Here is an 18,334-nt window from a genome sequence, read left to right on the forward strand (position 1 = left end):
GCACTCTCAGAATGTTCCGACGCATCTCGAGGTAAGTACGTGAAAGTAATGGATGACGCTAACAATGGGTCCATACCAGTGTCATTTGACCTCTCCCACCATCCTTTCGCATCTTCATCATTGTCGCAGCCACAAACCACGACAACTAAGCTGACCCTGGATTTCGCGTAGACCTTCCGAAACTTCTGCACCTCCATTCTCTGCGTACTGACAGACTCGTCCTTGTTCGCGTAAAAAATCAACAAGCAAGGTTCGAAACCAACGCCTCCTTTTGACCGTTTTGCGGGTGGATAAGGTGCAGTCACACGCTGGAACATGTAGTAATGCCCGCGTATAACTACCATGGACCTCACCCACGCGCCATTAATGACACCCGCGATGTTGCAGATATTCAGGGGGGCTGAGACAGCAGAGTCGCAGACGATTACGCTTCGCGGGTGATCCCTTTCATGGTCATCGCATGCCCATTCGACATCGCGAACGCCTTTCTCGTTAGGCAAGCGATGCTGCTCGATAAGGTCGCAGAGGGTATGATATGACTGTTCACGACGCCGTTTGAGCTTGTCACTGTCATTTTCGTCGATGGTCACTGTGGTGACACATGCGTGGCCAGCGAAGGTCATATTGAGGTTTGAGATGGATTGCTCGTTTTTCCTCCACCATTGCTCCATGTCTGGGTCTTGGTTTTCCAAACGCGTAACGACAATGACGATTGGAACTTTTTCCTTAACTTTGGAATAGAATGACATGTAGTTCCGGTGGAGCGCCCTGCTCTCTCTCGTGCCCTGCACGCAGTACACGAGGAGATGAATGCCGTCCTGCTCCATAAGGGTTTGAAGGAGCTTCTTCAAAAAGTTCTGAGCTTCCTTATTGGGGACCGTTCCCTCAGAGCCCTCATCAAGACCTGCAACGAAGTCAGTGACACCTACCAAGAGCGGCTAACTGCACTTACCAGCCGTATCAAACAGCTTTACCTTCAAGGTCTTGTTATGACTTACGATGTCATGCTTGTACACGTTCGTTTTAGTGGTACATCCCATGGCGTCGGAGGACGTCGGCGCCGATTGCGTCCCAGTGATCAAATTGACCAAGGAACTTTTACCAGCTCCCGTTTCTCCAAAAATGACAATATTGCATGTTTCCGTGCGATGTAAAACTTCTCCAGCTTGAATATCGTTGGTACCATCAAGACTCTGATCAGCAATCAAGTCAGTTGTGTGCTGAGGAAGAGCCAAACATTACTTACAGTAGATGGTCGTCTCTCAGTAGATAAAGACATGGTCAGATTGGAACAAGGAATAGTGAGAGGCAGTCTCGACTTGCCAGCGTGTTCGGTTTTTTGAGAGTCTCTAGCCTAATGCCCTCATGTAAAATATCCATGTTCGTCAGAGGGTCGTCATTTCGAGCCCCAAAATTTGAATATCGATCACGACGCATGTGTTCAGCATGTTGGATGTTCCATGCCGTTCCATGGATGTGATCAAGCTAGCATCAAGCGGCATGTTAGAATGTAACCTGTTGCAGCATGTTGATTATGCACTGGCTTCGTACATGCGCTCGGAACTGGAGCTAGCTTGTCGAGTTTGAAAGACTGGCATACAGGTAAATTTAGAACGATGGCGGATTTGGGGCCCTGGCCTGGATTCTGAAAGACCGAACCCTCCCAGGTCAATGCTTAAGCCTGCTGAAAGCGAAGTTCGTGAGGATATGTCGACAAGTGCAAGTTGTATTCAACATTTTGACGGTACTTTCACGCGTGCCGGGCCCTGAGGTAGTTTGGAACAGACGGTGCGGATCAACGCATGGTTGATCCTGTGTGGGTTGAATGGAAACAGGGCTCGCTGCATGTGGAAAGAAATGTGTCTGACTTTCTTGAGTCGCACGTGAGGAGATGGCCAGACGAAATTCATTCATTCGTCTTAGTTACTAGACTCGATCAAGGGAAGGTTGGTACGTACTACGCAAGGTCCTCATACAATTCATTGGATCTACTACCCACAGTAAAGTAAGCGAAATTGAGTTATCGAAGAGGGAAAGTCAAGTAGTTGTTACTACGCCTTGCTTTATCATGTCGACCAACTGTTTTGCAACTTCTCGAGACATACCACAACGCTTCGTGAGATGAGGGACAAGATCCTTCGTTTTCACATGCAAACTTCCTACAAGTAACTCCTTCAGCTTACGCATCAAAGACACGAACAGGTTGTGCCCTCCCATCCATGCTTGCTTCTGCCCGTCGGCAGTAAATTCTTCAACAAGGTTGCGGATTGTGATGCGTGATTCTTCATAAAGGACTCTATGTCTGGCGTCCAATCTATTTGCGGCGGTGATGCACGCATGACCAGCGACCTGGATCTGATATTTCTTGAAGGTGCTGTGGTTTCTCACCCACCAGTCTTCCATTCTCTGCTCTCTTTCGAGGTTCGTGATCGCAAGAATAATTGGAACCTTCTTCTCGCAGAGAAATTCGTGAAAGAGCCGGTAGTTGCCCTGAAGCGTGGCAGTGACTCTGCCGGCGCGAACGCAGAATAGAAGCAGGTCAATTCCGCCTCGTCTATCCAATTCCTTGATGAGCCGATGGGCGTTCTCGACAGACTCGAGGTACTCTTTGATTCCCAGCTGCGGGTCATCGAGTCCGCTAGTATCGAAGGCCTTGTAAAGCTCGCCGCCAAAGCTGACGGTGTACTCTTTCCACTGCATCGTACAACGTTTCGTGTCGGGAGATGTGTTCGCTACTTCTTTACCCGCCATGAGGTTGATGAGCGAGCTTTTGCCTGCTCCAGTATCCCCAAAGACTACGATAATTCTAGGCCTATTCTCGCTTATCGATACAGTATGAAGAGCATTTGAAGACTACGCACCTTTTAGTGGTATTGAACACCTTGAGATCATCGACGGTATCCTTCCGCCGCAGGGTATGGCGTTGCTGGTCAGGGGACGTGGCTGCTACCTCCCTGACGTTGGCAGGTGAGCCATTGCTGGCCATTATCTCCTCAGTGAATACGATATTGTTCCTACTAGTTAAAGTTGGCAAGATGCGGCACGAGGAGCAACTGAAAAATGAGTACCTTGCATCCACGTTAGGAGATACCTGCCGGATAGTGCTATGTTGCCTTTCGCCGGCGACTAACAGCGGGCGTTGAACCCCTTTCGAGCGACACTGCTCAATCAGTTGACAGACAGCGTGGTATGATTGGTCATGGCGTCGCTTGAGCCTATTTCCTGCATCTTCCTGGATAGTCATCGTGGTAATACATGCGTGGCCAGAAAAGGTCATCCCGAAGTCTGAAATGATTCGTTCGTTATTCTTCCACCAGTCTTCCATGCCTGGTTCTTGATCTTCCAAACAAGTAACGACAAGAACGATTGGAACTCTCCCCTTCACTTCGGAGCGGATGAGGTTGTAGTTGCGGTAGAGCGCCCTCCTCGCTCTTACACCCCGCACGCAGTACATGAGAAGATGAAGGTCATCTCGAAGACTTCGAAGGAGTTTCTTCAAAACTTGTTGGGCTTCTTTATCGGGAACTGCTCCTTGAGAGCCCTCATCAAGACCTGAATCTAGTTCAGCAACAGTCACCTAGAGCAGCGAACTTGCACTGACCAGGAGTATCAAAAAGCTTCACCTTCAAAAGATTGCTCTGAATCGACTCAATCGAGAGGTCGTACACGTTGGTTTGAATGGTACATCCCGTAGTGTCGCAGGATGTCGGCGCCGAGTGCTTCTTAGTGACCAAATTGATCAAGGAGCTTTTGCCAGCGCCAGTTTCCCCAAAAATGACCACATTGCAGGTTTCTTCTGTGTGATGTGAAGCCTCACTCTGGTTTGGAATGTGAAAATGATTTCGCGTCAACTTTATGCTGAGGAAGAACCAGAGCTATCACTTACAGTAATACACGGTCCTCCACCAACAGAGGACGACATTGCGGAGATGGTTCAATCCAGAGTCTAGACAAGACAAGACAAGAAACAGTGAAGGGCACTGCGGTCTTGACTTACGCGTTTGGTGTTTTAGAGGTAGTATCCCCCGATTAGTTCAATCGTTTGTTCGATACGTCGGAGTCGGACGTCCAGGTGCCAGATCAGTGAAAATAGACCACGACGCAATGATACTGCATGTTTCAGACGCTGTTGGAGCAACCTAACAGCCATGCTGCGTATGCGTTGGGCTTGCTCTGAGCAGCTGGACATAGGCGCAGTGGCTGTGTATTCCTGGATATGTGACTAGTATATCATTATGTACTTAGCAGGGGGTCATGAGGTAATTAATATTAATTATCCAAACGCGAAGCGCCTCAAAGTTTGAGAAAGCGGTGCCAGAGACGTGATAGTAGCAGGCCGCCATCCATGATTTAGTCTGTTTGCAATCCCTGCAGGAGGCCCAAGATTTAGATCTGAGAGAATAATTCCCCAAAGTGTTCCTCTACCAATCTTCCGTCCGATGTTCGACATACTGCTTGCAGCCACTTAATGAGCATAGATGAATCAGAAAGGGAATGTTCGTACATTGGCCCGCAGGGATAGTGCGCATATGTCTTATGTAGGGACTTGAAAAAATCAGCCCTATACCGTAGTAGTTTTGACGTAGTTGCAAGTTCTGCGTCGTCCGTGATCACTGGCGCGCGTCCGCCGTCCTCGGACTATGAACGTGAGATCTGGTTTTCATTTTCAACCTGAACCATAACTCACTATCTTTTTCAATAGGTGGTTACTAATCAAATCCTCAAGTCCAACACGAGTTTGCCTCGAGTTGTTCGAGAATCTGACGGGTGCTGTTTTCAATACCACAGGGTTGCGTTCAAAGGATGGGCACAAGGAACGTGATCTCCTGCAAGTCTGCGTCTGTCTTTATAAGAACTACATCACTAAGTGTCGGCCAAACGCTTCAATTGAGCACTATCAGGACCATCCCTCTTAAATGGCTTTAGGGTGCGTAGTCTTCAGATGCTCTTCGTACTGTAGTTGTCTCATATTGATAAGTAGGAACAAGCATGGCACCGCTTCAATGACCACTGGACCACTGAATGACTCTCGTAGCAGGCATGTGGTCTCTAGATGAAGTTCCGTATTTCTTTTCAATATTAACAAGCGAGGACAGGCATAAAACTATCGTACTATTCGGGGAGACGGGAGCAGGCAAAAGCTCACTCATCAACCTCATGGCGGACGAAGAAGTAGCGAACACATCTCCTGACATGCAACGCTGTACAATGCAGTGGAAAGACTATACTATCGGCTTCGGCGGCGACTCATATAAGGTTTTCGATACCATCGGGCTCGAGGAACCGCAGCTGGGAATCAAAGAGTACCTCGAGTCTGTCGAGAACGCCTATAAGCTCATCAAGGAATTGGATAGACAAGGCGGCATTGATCTGCTTCTATTCTGCGTTCGCGCCGGCAGAGTCACTGCTACGCTTCAGAGCAACTACCGGCTCTTTCACGAATTTCTCTGCGAGAAGAAGGTTCCAATTGTTCTTGCGATCACGAACCTCGAAAGAGAGAAGAGGATGGAGGATTGGTGGGAGAGGAACCACAACACCTTCGAGAAATATCAGATCCAGGTCGCTGGTCATGCGTGCATCACCGCCGCAAATAGATTGGACGGCAGACACAAACTCCTTTATGAAGAATCGCGCATCACGATCCGCAACCTTGTTAAGAAATTTACTGCCGACGAGCAGAAACAAGCATGGATTGGAGGGGACAATCTGTTCGTGTCGTTGATGCGTAAGCTGAAGGAGCTACTTGCAGGGGGTCCGAATGTGAGAAGGAAGGATCTTGTCCCTCATCTCACGAAGCGTTGTGGTATATCTTCAGAGACCGCAAAACAGTTGGCTAAAATGATCAGGCAAGACGTAGGTTGACCTCCCATTGAATTTATGCCTCATACGATTATAGACTGTTGTTGTCGATTTAATACAGGTCTCACCCTTATGGATCGGTACATACTATGTATTTGCAAACAGTTGTATCTTGTATTTCAGTGCGATGGTCTCTCAAGCCACATTATATAAATGTGCAGGCTGAGGATCTCCACATGAGTAGACAAACGTGAATTCGACAAAGATTACTAGGGACCATGTATAATGTATCAACATAAGATACCTGCTGCCAGTCGTTGTATTTACTTGTGTCGTGACTGCGGACTCTGCAGGACCATCTCCAAGCACATTCGATCTACACGAGCCTGAACGTTCACTCTTACCTCGCCAGCTCAGCGGAAATCCACCATTTTCTCTTCCGCGCAGTGGAATCACTCGTATAAGTGAGTGGTGACTCTTTCACGACTTGTTCATGAACCGTCAGCAGGTTGCTATTGCTCCTATCACAACCAGTCTTGGAGCTGCAACACCTATGAAACTATGGCGGGACTGGAGCGTAGACGGAGCTCGACAAGTCCGGGATATATGTTGCAACCCACACATGTATCACTGTGGCCCCCTTTCGCATGATGTGTCAAGCGACACACGAGGTAACGGAGAACAGAACTAGATGGCGCAAATGTTGACCGGTCGACGTAGAGTTGCGCACGTCGACGCAGAAACGATTGTCAGAAGAAATGAAGGCGTAGAGACCGTAAAATGCACATTCAGAAGGATCGGCGGGGTTGCGTGGACATGTGTGCGTTAAATATCGCTAGATGGTGATTACTACAAATGACAATTATCATACGGAAGTCAAACTTCACGTTTGATCCAATGAACTTTCAATGCGGTGATCGATATGAGAAGGGGGATTGTCGCCTTACAGGTTTAGCATCAGGTGAGGTCGATCATCATCTCCACATTGTCCACGATTAGGTCATTTTGCTGGCGAGAAGGTTGATGATAGCTCTGCCTCTTTGGTGCGTGCGCACCAAGGGCGGGGGCGTGCTTCGGAATAACCATCAAAGAGGGCAGGGGCCTCGGAAATTTCCCGATGGAGACGGATATCGATCGGAAAATTTCATCTTCCTCGGAATCGCTGAAGACTTCCAAGACATTGGGATTGAAGCAGGGCTGATCATGAGGATGCGAGACATTGCGACTCGGAGGGATGATGAAGTGGGATTGAGTGGCAGTCGACTGCGCTTTCCTCTTCTTTGGAAGCTGGTGAATACGACCTTCTGTTTTTTTTATCAGCTCCGCTTGGAGCCAACAGTGAAGCTATCTCGGAATGATCGAAAGCGCGTTTGCAAGGAGGGCCAGCTTGTTCCTCGGGTCTGACCTTGTCGTCTAGCGAGTGCCTCTTATGAAACCCTACGACCTGGTTGAACGGCCGATCGAACCAGCTGGGGGGCGTGCCATTAGCATCCTCCTCATCCTCTAACTCTAACTCCAGAGGATCGTCAGGGTTGGGCATGGAAAACAAGAATCCGCTGGGCGGATGGGCATCCGAAATAGAAGCAAATATAGAGGTAGAAGGGAGTGATAGAGTGTTATCCTCGAGACGATTTTGCGATCGTAGCTCGTCACCAGCACGACTTTCTTCAGGATCCAGACCCAGTGCGCAAATGGAAAGTCCCTGTTTCATTGATCCGTCACCCCCTCGATTCAGTTGACAGTGCGTTCTGACTCCTCGGACCGGGGAAGCGAGAGGTCCAGCATCGCTTCTCTCCTCAGTGCCTGGTTCGGCCTGTGCTTTACCCGTCCCTTGTCTCTGTACTACACCGCTTCCTGGGGTTTTGTGAATGCTCTTCTCTTGCTTGGCTTCATAGTCAATGGCAAGACAAGGCTCGACCTGTCGAATCATAGAAACAGGAATCCAAACACGCATATTGCTATGCGGATCGGGTGGCAACTTTTTGGTAGTTCTCTTCGTGGCTTGCGCTTGCGAGCTACTGATTGACATCCGAAGCAGTGGCATGGCCTGTGGGCTCGGATCGTTTACCCTTGATACCTGATTGAGCAATTTCTACAGACTGTGAAGGACACACTTCAACACGGTACTCCAGAAGGCCATCAGTGGATACATGCTGGCGCGTTCCTTAAATCTTCGTGATCAATGACCCATTACGAGAGTTATGTCCTTCGAAGGAGGGTTGAAGGGAAAACGCCGCACGACGACGGTTTACGTCTGTCGTAGGGAGATACTTGTTCACGAGGTAAGCCGGCGTCCCAACTGCCTCAGCAGGAGAGGGAGTCGGTGGCCCTTTTATGACGGAGCTTTCGCCGTGCTCGAGACGTTTTGTCCTCTCTTTCTTGTCAGCTTCAAGCGCAGCTCTCCTGAGAACCCTCATTATTGCCGCCTCCCACATCAGGCTTCGGAACCTCTTTATAATCGCAGTTGGGTAACCCCACTCTCCGAACTTCTCCTCGCAGAACGCTGCGGCTCGGGCAAGATTCAGCTCTCCGTTGTCACGCATTTTTCCACCACCCATGCTTCCTACCCGGGCACTGCATACTGGACCGATATAATTCTCGAGTATCTGCATATTTGGAAAGTCTAGCGGTAAGGAAAGTGTCGAGTACGAGTGCCGAAGCTGTTTCCGGGAGTTGGTGTGCAATTCCAAGTTGACGCTGGAGCGCCAGCGTGCAAGTGCTGGCCAAATGTCTTCGATGGAACGGCGGTGAAATAATTCGAGAAGTTCGTCGCCGAATCCACAGCGTACCAAGCCAAGCGCGATACCTCTGCCAACATCCCTTACGCCCTGAATCTTTTAAACAGGCGAACTCAGTAGATGCAAGTTTCGTACATCACCATAGTCTCCTTTCACAAGCATCGCAGAGAGAACAAACCCCCCTCTAGTGAGCCCTACCTCTGGGCGTCTCCTAATAGCTTCTGCTGTGTATATCATAGCATGGTGTTTGCTGGGTTTGCCCTCCGAATCCAATGCGGGATTGGACTTGTTCCCAGAAAGCGTTAGACTTGAACTATGGGCAAGAAAGTATGCGCAACTTAGTATTGCAGAGGCAACGAGGCTTACTTTTTCATAACCCGAAGGGCACCGAAAACAAGCGCATCTACATCATCCGTCAAGACTGCATCTATAACGCCATATCTATTGAGATGAGCCAGTTCGGCTTCTGCTTCACCGAGAACCTGAAAAACATCAGCAGTCGAGCGTGTTCGGATCACGTCCGCTTCACCGTTCTCCATTCCATGCCAAATATTTCCAACAGTCTCTTCATCTCAGACGTAAGGCCGTGGGATCCCGATTTCCCCATCTTGCTGCCTCGTTTTATCTTGGGTCTTTCATCACCATCAAAAACAAAGAGTGGTAAAAAGGGTAGTCGCGCCAATGAGCATAGACGAAAGAACAACAAGCGGAGTTCTGGGTTCTCGCCACCTTTGCTGTGTGAACAGTGTTGATACCATATACTGGCGTCGATCCCGATACGAAACGCGCGTTTCCCGGAATGATTCTTCTCAAATCCTTCCTTAACCGCGAGATTGGATAGTGATCAAGATTGTCCTGCTTTGTTCACGACCTGCGCAGTTGAATCAAAACAATCTTTCAGAGAAGAACAAAACCGCGTTACCTCCCAAAGGACACCCATCGTTAAAGAGTACTTAGATGTGGCAGGACTTCTCGAAGCTCAAAATTAAGATTAACACGAAACGTTACGTCACGTGCTGTGTGACACCGGTAACATTGTACGACGTCGTACTTGCACAAGTTGGCAACACGACAAATTATTTTATAGCTAGTGGGATATCGGTATATCAGTAATATTGTCACCATGTATACTGCTATTGACAGCGAGATTCAAAACCCCATTCTTGTAGTATGTCATCGGTTGTGTGACCAACAGTCTCACTTCCACAAGTCTCGCAAGTGATCATTTCTTTTGTATATGAAGTCCAGTTCATTTGACTCTTGAGTGTCCCGTAAGCAGACCAATAGGAGGAAGACAGCCATTATCTCTAGTTGTAAACTTTGAGCTTGTTCGGACCATTAGAGAATTGTCGTATGTAAAGTGCGCAATTTGGAGATCGTGGGTATCAAGAAAAAGATGTAAGAGTGATCAAACCATTGAGCCCTCTTCCACATCATTCTCTTCCAAGGTAGAGACGGACGTCTTCTCGAAAAGGAACGAAATGGTTCCGCCAGGGACATCACGAACGGATAATGGTTGAGTCGCTTCATCCATAGCCGTAATGTTGTCCAAGTCAACGGCCGACAAAAGCGAATCAAGCCTTGATTTCGGCTGCGCGAGGTCTTCTTTATCATCGCTCACACTTGGAAGCATCAGATGACGAAGAATGGCATCGTGGATATTGTCGCTCGTCAATCTCCGCAGGCAATTGATGTGTGTCCACTCTCCAAGTGATGCAAGCTCTGCCTGTTTTTTCTTCATGTACTACAGAACCATGATCAGCATAATTCTGTGGATGATGAACGGAATTGAAATCCTTACCGCTCCATCCATCTTCTCAATGTGGTGGGGTTTGACTTGCGACGCATTGACGAAGCCGGTTCCTGCTGGATCTTCGTCGTCATCACGCTCACCGACTTCTATATCGTTCCTGGAGACACTTGTCATGTCATTGAGATCCTTTGAACCGGCATCACATCCGCAATCCAAAAGGTCATGAGTATTGCAGCCTGTCTCAGGATGGACTCGGAAAATATCCCGAAGCTGTAAATGGAGGCATCATTCACCAGTCACCTCCTAGGCGAAAAAGAAGTACATCTTTCCGTGAAAACGAGTCTGACTTCGAGCCGGATGATCCCTTGAATGTGATAGTATAAACCCCATCAGGTAAAAACAAAATATTAGCTTACCGAGCCCATAAGAGCTTGACACCTATAATTTAGTGTCGGAATCCGAGAACAGATAATTCACTCACAGTTGCTAAGTCCAATCTTGGTCACCTGCCTCTGATAGATTTTCTCTTCCAAGGGGGGATATAAGCGCGTTACACACCTTATCAGTAGAGACGCTCACCATCGATTGTTCCTGCAGTGAGAAATCGATAGATGAAAACGGGCCGTTTCTGCCCATCACTATGATTATTTGATCAGGACAAGATACTTTCAAAGATTTGCTTATTCACCGATGAATGCGTGCCATGGACTGAAGGTCGTGACTTGAATGGGAGATGTTTTAGAGCCATCGTATCTTTACATACGCTACACACACCTCGGGTTCCAATCGGAGTCTATCAAGCATAATCTTGACGCGCCGATAAGGTTGAGCCCAACGCCGCCCGCCTTTGAACTCAGCAGGAATAGAACTTTTCCCGACAAAATCAGATGGGCGCTGATAAGTGCAACTGAGTGACCTACAATGGCTGTACTGCGATGATTTATTAAAGGTGTTGACATACTCCTGCCTTTTCGCTGCTGGTGTCTGACTATGGCAGTATGATGTGAGACAAAAATCAAAGATACTTCAACATGGAATGGAAACTGTACCCGTCAAGCCGGAAGAACGTATAAGATTTCTTCTTGCAGAAGGCCTCGATCAAATTGAGGGTTGATGTATAATGTGAAACAATGATGCATTTTTCTTGGGTGCGCTAATAGCGGTCAAATAAAGTGATATAATTAATCAAACAGACTTACCTCTTTGATGGCTTTAAGGAGGTGCGACAACGCCAGAAGCTTGCCTGATATGAAGATGCAATCAGTCAATGGACCTTATTAAAGAACATGGGGCCCACCGCTCATGGAGAAGTCTTCGATTCGGGGATCTTTAGGTAATAAACTCAAGGCGTCATCAATACCTGGGCGGCGAATTGTATCCTTGTTTGCCGCTCTTGCCTTATCTGCTTGAGCCTTGAGCAACACGGGACTATTGCTGACTTTTGTGAGTACGTTGATCAAAGCAAGCGACTCTGCGGTCGGTCCATCAATCAGCCTATCTAGCTTATCGGGGTTAAGAATAGCGGAGTATATGGACAATTGCAGTTGCGTCGGAGTGATGAACACGACATATTCGTCTGTTCAGAACGTTAGATATTTGAACTGCGGCTAGAGAAAGAGTATACGTTTTGGCGGAAGATAATTCTTGAGAATGCTAGCTTCCCGTCGCAATACGAAACTTTTCGCGATCAAAGATAACTTTTGACGTCCTTCAGCAGCTGAATGAAACACAATTGTTCCACGAACCTGAGCTGATTGAGCCTCGCCAAGCTCGAGTTCCTTATCCGTGCAATCTGGTGCTCGGCTTTTGAGGATAGGAACCTCATAAACCCTACGAAATGTAGCGTAATCATCTGCGAAATTCCTTTATTTGATTAACCCTTGTGAAGAAAGGCTCTGCAGCTCACCGAGCAGCCCTGGGTTACAAAAGCTCGCCTTTGATGAGTTAGCACTAAGAAAGTGATAAAAATAGATGCCTCATGCGCACCATGGCATGGAATTCACTCAAATCATTCTGAATAGGAGTACCAGACAGAATGATTCTTCGAACAGTACGTAATGATTTAAACATTGTCGAAGTCTTATTGTTTGATGACTTCAGTCTGTGTCCTGCCGAGGGGTCAATGACATCTATATTCTACCTACATCAACTGACCTTCATCACAAATAACCAGGCCAATCGGAGGACTATGCGGAGCATTAGATTCGCATTCACTGCAACGGCAGAATGAATACTTACTTGCAATATGCCAAATCGTCTCTGACTAGCGTAAATAAATGCACAACAGTGAAAAATGTGCCACCCACATGACAGTCCGAAGCTTCTCATAGCCAATGACTAAAACCTGATGCCGTCTGATATTTCGGTGAGCGGAGAGCTCCAATCAACTGGTGCCAACACGTACGAATTGAGAAATTGCTTGATAGTGGATTTATCCTTGTCGCCGGTGAAAACACCAACACGATCTCTACCTAACCTTAAAGTCCAAGTTGAAACAAATCTCGCATCAGCACGATTCTGTCCTACCACTTGTGAAATTCGGCGCGCCAATTCTGCTCGCAAGTCAGAAGATAGCGAACATAACTAAAGAATAGAAACGAACATTGACCAATGATACGGGGCATACGATCAAGGCCTTGCCGATTACTGGCCCAGCGCTAACGTAGGGATTCTGCTCTGCGGCCATTCGGAAATTGTAACACAGATGAGACAACGAACTCACTGAGGAGTGTCCATACAAGAGAAATTGTCTGCAAAAGGTGTCACCGAGCGGGAACAATGTCGAATAAACAAACAGACCTGAAGGGTTTTCCCCAGACCCCTGGAACCTGAATATCAGCAATTGCACGCAAACGCACAGATTGAACACGTACATCTCGTCGGCGAGTATACACCCTTGACCCTCATGTCTCCGTAGGCCCATGACACATTCATACAGAAATTTGACGCCTGTAACATTTTGTGCCATTAAAGAAATAACATATCCAGATAGTATGGTTACCTTCGATCTGATGTGGACGAAGATGTCTTGCAATGATAGGATCTAGGACAACTGCTACAGTGGGCAAGTTCCTGCAACGATATCTCAGGTTGCTTCAATAGAAAGCGTAACGTCAAAGCATACTTCTTGTTGAACTTCACAGCGTGCTCTGGGGTTGTTGCTTTCATGACGATTGCTCCCTCTGCTTCGGGATCATGCCTACCCGGTTTAAGACCCTCATTAACAAGGAGCCGAAGAAACTTACAATGGTGCATTTGGCTTTTTAATTGGCTTCTGGCCATAGAACGACGCGGGGGGAACGAACGCTTTTGAAGCACCTGGAGATGTAACTGTGATATCATTCTCTTTGCCAGAGAGAGCGCTCTTTGCCTGAAGCAGAAACGAGGGCTTGGGTGGTGAAGACAACACTACGGGGACGTCTTCCTCCAGTCCTGGCAACACGTCTTCCACCCCGGTGATGGAAGGCATTCGCGATGCTTGTACTTGTGAATCTAACTCGATTTGTTTGCCACCGGCGCTGAAGCTGTACCCGTTGTGTAGAGCGAGTCCGTCCCATTCCTTACGGCCAAGTCTGTGATGATCATTCCGTGAGAGGTTGGCGACGAAGCAATTGAATCCTACTTACATTTTCCCCTTTTCTGATATCACAGTGAGCTTATCGCCGACATGGCTAACAAATGCATCTCCATCCCAGGTCTTGTGCTTCTTGCTCTGCGGCTTCCGCCTGCGAGAGTCAGCATATATGCAATATCCTCGCTCCTTGCTTACCAGTTAGCAGTCCAGTAAGTAGCTGGCGCATTTGCTTTCGAAGAACCTGCAGAGGGGGGGTCCCTTGTGGACAGAAGATTGACAGGATGAAGATCAATAGCCCTTTTGTCTACGGCTTTTAATGGCGTCTTGTAAGGCACATTCATCTTCGTTGATGGCAAGGGAGTGGCACGCAAAGAGGGTGTCACGGAGCTATTGCCAGTCATTGCCGAAGATGGCATGCTTCCTCGACCATAGCACTTTCTAGACATGTATTCTCCACGAGGAATTGGATGATCGATCCTGATCTCTTTCTCTCCAAATTTATACTCTCCATTTTCCTCAGCCTTGGGCGCATTTAAGGACCCAGCCCCCATTCTGTGGGCGCGACAGCGCAGATTAACCTTGACCCTCAAATTTCTCGGCCAGAAAAGAAAACGTACATCTTTCCTTCTAGGTCGAACATCGACCCTCTGATACCTGTGAGAACTAGGACGGCATCCCCATCCCAAGTTTTGTGTTTCTTGTACTGGGGGTATCTCCTAGTAGTACCTTAGTGTAAGCATGAAGGACACGAATTGGAACTTCCACATACCACTGAATCATCCAGTACTCTTCTCCTCCGTGATTACTGCTTGCACTATACGCCGAGGGACCTCCGAGTGCATTCTCAATCGCGACTTTCTTCCTGCTGGAAGGATCGAGTGGCAGCTTTCGTTTCTCACCCGTAAGTGGCGACTGATACGCAGGCATAAAATTATGAAATGAAAGTCTTAGACTTGATGATGCAGAAGAAAGACGTTTTACAACGCTGTCAGTAAATATTGTCCGACTCGAGACGTGTCGAGACGCGTTGGTGGCGCGTCGAATTAGCTTCGGTTATTTCCGAATGACTGATGGTTCCAAGTAATCTATTGCGCCAAGTACAGATTCGAAAGCAAAACAAAAAACAAAACATCAAAAGCAAAGCAAAGCAAATATAGGACTTTGGGGGTGAGCAAGGGAGCCCGTCCTGCGTATAGAACTCCAAGTTGATCACTTTGGTTACACCCTAGCACACCTCCATCCACTATCTTAAACCCGTCCAAAAGCAAGACGCCCATCAATCACCGTAGCTTGAACTTTGGTGCTTAAAATTTGATCGACGGGGATAGTCATGATGTCTTGAGTTAGCACCACGTAGTCCGCCCGTTTTCCTGGAACGAGGGAACCAAGGCTGCCTTCGGTAAACGAAGCATATGCAGCATCGATTGTCATGCCTATTGATTGTTTGCCATATCAGTAACACTCATATCTGAGTACTCTCGTGAAGTACCTCTTAAGGCGTCCATACGAGTTAGCCGTTGTTCTGGAAACCTGCAAAATATACATGAGTTCAATGGGGGGGTTTTCGACCAGAAAGCCATACCATCCCGACGGGCCACTGGGTGATTGTCCTTCAGGAGACAGTCTCGTAATGGCCGCATGGAACCCAGCGAGCGGGTTCATGTCTTCCACCGGGAAGTCAGAGCCAAAGGCAAGTCGAGAACCGTGGTCAAGTAAGGAACGGAAGGCATATAAACCCTTCACTCGCTCAGCGCCCTAGAAAACGATGAACACCTGTAAACGCCAGAAGCTATGACCCCATGAACTCACAAGACGTTCTTCTGCAAACCACATATCACTGATGCTATTCCGTCCACACGACACATGTCATTCGCAAACACATTGAGATGAATAATTTAACGTACGCATGTGTAGGTTGAACGCTGGAGATAACTAAATAGCGACAATTATACTTCCATTGACATCAAAGAAACTAGAATGCTCACCTCCAAGCTTTCCAACACGTTGCAAGTCAGCCTCTGTTAAGATCTGAGCATGTTCTAGGCGAGGTCTGAGTGCTGTTACATTGACGCCCTTCGAGGCAGTCTCGAATGCGTCTAGAACCACACTGTTGGCATAATCCCCGATTGCATGGACGTTCTTTCAGACAAAAGCGAATGAAAGACATATATTTTGCGATCGCCAGCACTTACAACTTGCCACCCATCTCCTATATATTTTAGTATAACATCAGTCAAAACTTTGGGGTCCAAACGCATGAATCCTTTCGTGTGGGGGTTATCACAATATGGCTCGTTCAGCTGAGAGACGTCAAAAATACGCAAACATGACCAACGAGCTTCTCACCGCTGCTCCACCAGAGCGTAAAGCACCTGAATAACTAGTCAGTCTGACATCTTAATACTATCACTACCATTTTACCGTCAGCGAAGATCTTAACACTGCGAGCATTTAGCCTGCCATCTCCTGCATCGATAATTGGTTTTGAGAGGTTTCCCCAGTAAGGACCGCTTTCCTGGAAGTATCTCATCCCATAAATTCGAATCTATGGACTGTTGTGAACCACACGGTGATGGTATCCTTGAGTACTTACGGGAAGATTTCTTGCCGCCGCCTGCCTGCATGAATAACGTTAAATGTATTTTTACACAAGAATGTTTAGCAGACCTTTTGAAAAACTCGAGTGAAACAGGTGAGAACCCCGCATCATGGACAGAGGTTAATCCATAGGATAAGGCGTCATTGACTGTGATATGGAAACGTCGCAGCAAGTCTTGTTCAGTTGGAGTTGGTCTCTTCACAAGGTCCTGGGCATTGTCAAGAAGAACACCTGATCATTGGTGTAAGCTATTTCTAGGTCATATCCCCACAAAGAAAGAACGGAACCGCTTGGATTTCCAGATGAATCTCTCATGATGATACCACCTTCTACTTCCGATGGCAACGGAGAGCTCAATGCGAGAGCTTTCTTCGAGAACCACGTTGCATGGCCATCCTTGCTACCCAGGACGACTGGCCGACCACGGACTATCGGATCCATCTCTAGAGCGTCCTACAAAGCAACGAACTCTAGGCTCGTGTAGCACATGATTTTATGAAGCTCACCGAGGTTGGCCATTCTTCCACTGGCCAAGAGGTGTGGTCCCATCCCCAACCTTCAACAATTTTTGAAGAGTCGTTGAGTATGTCGTCGTTGTCCAAAATATATTGTCGGACGAGTGCAACCGTATCTGAATTGCGGTTACAATACGAGTCAGATCGCTCCCAGGACGAGTCATTCTTATGCAAACCTTCGATCGTCTTGCCACTTTCAAGAGGAAGCTCCTTATTTGCACCGTATTCAAGAATGTGTGCATGTGAATCTGAGGTGTTGAAAAGTTGTTCTAGATAAATTGTTTGTTTACTTGCAGCTTACCACTAAACCCCGGAACCACGATCGAAGATTCGTCCAAATAACGTATTTGAAGAGAAGAACGACGGCGACCCCTGGCAACCCAATGTGCCGTGACATCCTCTAATGACATAAAATGGATGAGTCTGATTCGACTGCTTGTGTCGGGCTTATGTCTATTTTGACATACCTAAGGAACCAGTGTCCGTTATTAAAGAACCATCTACAACAAGGCACTGGACGTTTGGCACAACATGATCCATAGTGTAAACACGAGCACCCGATGAGGAGCAAACTGCGTAAGAATGTGAGAGTGACGAAGTCTCCTCGGAGGATAGGAACCAAGCCGCAAAGACAGCAAGAGATATCAAGATTGCAAGACGAGAACAGCCAAATCCAGATAGCACCGAAGACAATACAGAAACACTTTTGCGGGGCAGATCATTTTGAGGGGCCGTGTCAGTAGATTTGCCAGGACCCTGGCGTTTGCGCAGTTCAGACATGGCTGACACAATGCCTTCAGTGATCAATATGCAAAATATTCAAAGACCACTCCACCTTTAAGTTTCAGTCGTGGGAGGGGGGGCGATTTCAAGACGTTTTGGGTGATGGGGATGGAAGCCAATGCCTGTTGACATCCTATTCTATATAATAAAATCCTATATAATAAAACCGCTTAATTACGTACGTGCATTGAAGAAACTGGAAAGACATCTCATTGGCTGATCGCTCGGTCACGTGTATCCGAGAATCCATGTCACGTTCACACTGGCTGCCAAGTCGCCAATGGCCACTCGGCCGCAGCTGGCAGTAGTACTCAACAAAATCATACATCCTACATAATAAGTTAAATCGCTCGGTTCGCGTGCATTAGAGACAAACTCGAAAGACATTCTCATTGGCTAATTACTCGGTTACGTGTATCCGAGATGCTCCTATCGGTTGCCACATCGCGAATAGCTGACTAGCTTCAGCGTCAGCGTCCCGTGTTTGTCTCACTCTTGCTAGAAGTTTGACAAACATTTCGACTTGCTTATCATTTTCAGTGGCTAATCCACGGGTATCTGCCAGTATTGCTA

At 47.5% G+C, this 18,334-nt stretch overlaps 6 protein-coding genes across 6 annotated transcripts; 1 reads left to right on the top strand and 5 right to left on the bottom strand.

The window, feature by feature from the left end:
• Window positions 1–536: 536 nt before the first annotated feature.
• On the bottom strand, window positions 537–1,133 carry BJ212DRAFT_1214949 (P-loop containing nucleoside triphosphate hydrolase protein; the record flags this gene model as incomplete). Its single annotated transcript, XM_041329291.1, has 2 exons — window positions 537–904; window positions 953–1,133. Coding segments are annotated over 2 exons (549 nt in total), but the record flags the coding sequence as incomplete, so codon positions are not given.
• Window positions 1,134–1,861: 728 nt separating this feature from the next.
• On the bottom strand, window positions 1,862–4,185 carry BJ212DRAFT_1465063 (P-loop containing nucleoside triphosphate hydrolase protein). Its single transcript, XM_041338960.1, has 5 exons — window positions 3,887–4,185; window positions 3,602–3,818; window positions 3,069–3,552; window positions 2,862–3,017; window positions 1,862–2,812 (listed from the first exon to the last, which is right to left on the bottom strand). Exons 1-5 carry the CDS (start codon window positions 3,920–3,922, stop codon window positions 2,038–2,040), a joined length of 1,668 nt encoding a protein of 555 aa, XP_041190767.1. The 5' UTR covers window positions 3,923–4,185; the 3' UTR covers window positions 1,862–2,037.
• Window positions 4,186–5,141: 956 nt separating this feature from the next.
• On the top strand, window positions 5,142–5,862 carry BJ212DRAFT_1370916 (uncharacterized protein; the record flags this gene model as incomplete). Its single annotated transcript, XM_041336270.1, has 1 exon — window positions 5,142–5,862. Exon 1 carries the CDS (start codon window positions 5,158–5,160, stop codon window positions 5,860–5,862), a length of 705 nt encoding a protein of 234 aa, XP_041190768.1. The 5' UTR covers window positions 5,142–5,157.
• Window positions 5,863–6,756: 894 nt separating this feature from the next.
• Window positions 6,757–7,828, bottom strand: BJ212DRAFT_1483225 (uncharacterized protein; the record flags this gene model as incomplete). Its single annotated transcript, XM_041340585.1, has 3 exons — window positions 6,757–7,143; window positions 7,205–7,501; window positions 7,562–7,828. 3 exons carry the CDS (start codon window positions 7,826–7,828, stop codon window positions 6,757–6,759), a joined length of 951 nt encoding a protein of 316 aa, XP_041190769.1.
• BJ212DRAFT_460532 (uncharacterized protein) lies at window positions 7,584–9,252 on the bottom strand. The gene is made up of 3 exons (XM_041343269.1): window positions 8,904–9,252; window positions 8,673–8,850; window positions 7,584–8,627 (listed from the first exon to the last, which is right to left on the bottom strand). Exons 1-3 carry the CDS (start codon window positions 9,074–9,076, stop codon window positions 7,965–7,967), a joined length of 1,014 nt encoding a protein of 337 aa, XP_041190770.1. The 5' UTR covers window positions 9,077–9,252; the 3' UTR covers window positions 7,584–7,964.
• Window positions 9,253–9,945: 693 nt separating this feature from the next.
• Window positions 9,946–17,758, bottom strand: BJ212DRAFT_1483227 (amidohydrolase family-domain-containing protein; the record flags this gene model as incomplete). The annotated part of the gene is made up of 48 exons (XM_041340586.1): window positions 9,946–10,281; window positions 10,339–10,560; window positions 10,613–10,654; window positions 10,707–10,720; window positions 10,772–10,816; window positions 10,870–10,928; window positions 10,979–11,011; window positions 11,065–11,158; window positions 11,211–11,278; window positions 11,340–11,443; window positions 11,490–11,533; window positions 11,588–11,866; window positions 11,915–11,987; window positions 12,036–12,142; window positions 12,197–12,224; window positions 12,277–12,398; window positions 12,445–12,476; window positions 12,529–12,549; window positions 12,597–12,644; window positions 12,695–12,766; window positions 12,817–12,842; window positions 12,893–12,966; window positions 13,013–13,040; window positions 13,090–13,111; window positions 13,164–13,239; window positions 13,292–13,362; window positions 13,415–13,489; window positions 13,536–13,862; window positions 13,917–14,015; window positions 14,060–14,416; window positions 14,482–14,580; window positions 14,634–14,776; window positions 15,149–15,297; window positions 15,354–15,394; window positions 15,447–15,619; window positions 15,674–15,707; window positions 15,769–15,796; window positions 15,850–16,003; window positions 16,057–16,164; window positions 16,211–16,236; window positions 16,286–16,409; window positions 16,458–16,482; window positions 16,532–16,694; window positions 16,751–16,916; window positions 16,970–17,094; window positions 17,155–17,226; window positions 17,280–17,378; window positions 17,446–17,758. The coding sequence occupies 48 exons, from the start codon at window positions 17,756–17,758 to the stop codon at window positions 9,946–9,948; spliced, it is 5,040 nt and encodes a 1,679-aa protein (XP_041190771.1).
• Between the last annotated feature and the right edge of the window lie 576 nt (window positions 17,759–18,334).

This window comes from Suillus subaureus (genome assembly GCF_016647635.1).
Source record: "Suillus subaureus strain MN1 chromosome Unknown BJ212scaffold_26, whole genome shotgun sequence".
NCBI lineage: Eukaryota > Fungi > Basidiomycota > Agaricomycetes > Boletales > Suillaceae > Suillus > Suillus subaureus.

Excerpts from the sequence above, each read along its gene's own strand:
- BJ212DRAFT_460532 (XM_041343269.1), bottom strand. The coding sequence starts at position 9,076 with ATGGAGAACGGTGAAGCGGACGTGATCCGAACACGCTCGACTGCTGAT. Across the intron at positions 8,851-8,903 it reads GCCCTTCGGGTTATGAAAAA|TTCAAGTCTAACGCTTTCTG; the intron begins GTAAGCCTCGTT and ends TCTTGCCCATAG. Across the intron at positions 8,628-8,672 it reads TGAAAGGAGACTATGGTGAT|GGCGTAAGGGATGTTGGCAG; the intron begins GTACGAAACTTG and ends TAAAAGATTCAG.
- BJ212DRAFT_1465063 (XM_041338960.1), bottom strand. The coding sequence starts at position 3,922 with ATGTCGTCCTCTGTTGGTGGAGGACCGTGTATTACT. Across the intron at positions 3,819-3,886 it reads GTGGAGGACCGTGTATTACT|AGTGAGGCTTCACATCACAC; the intron begins GTAAGTGATAGC and ends ATTCCAAACCAG. Across the intron at positions 3,018-3,068 it reads TCTCCTAACGTGGATGCAAG|TAGGAACAATATCGTATTCA; the intron begins GTACTCATTTTT and ends AACTTTAACTAG.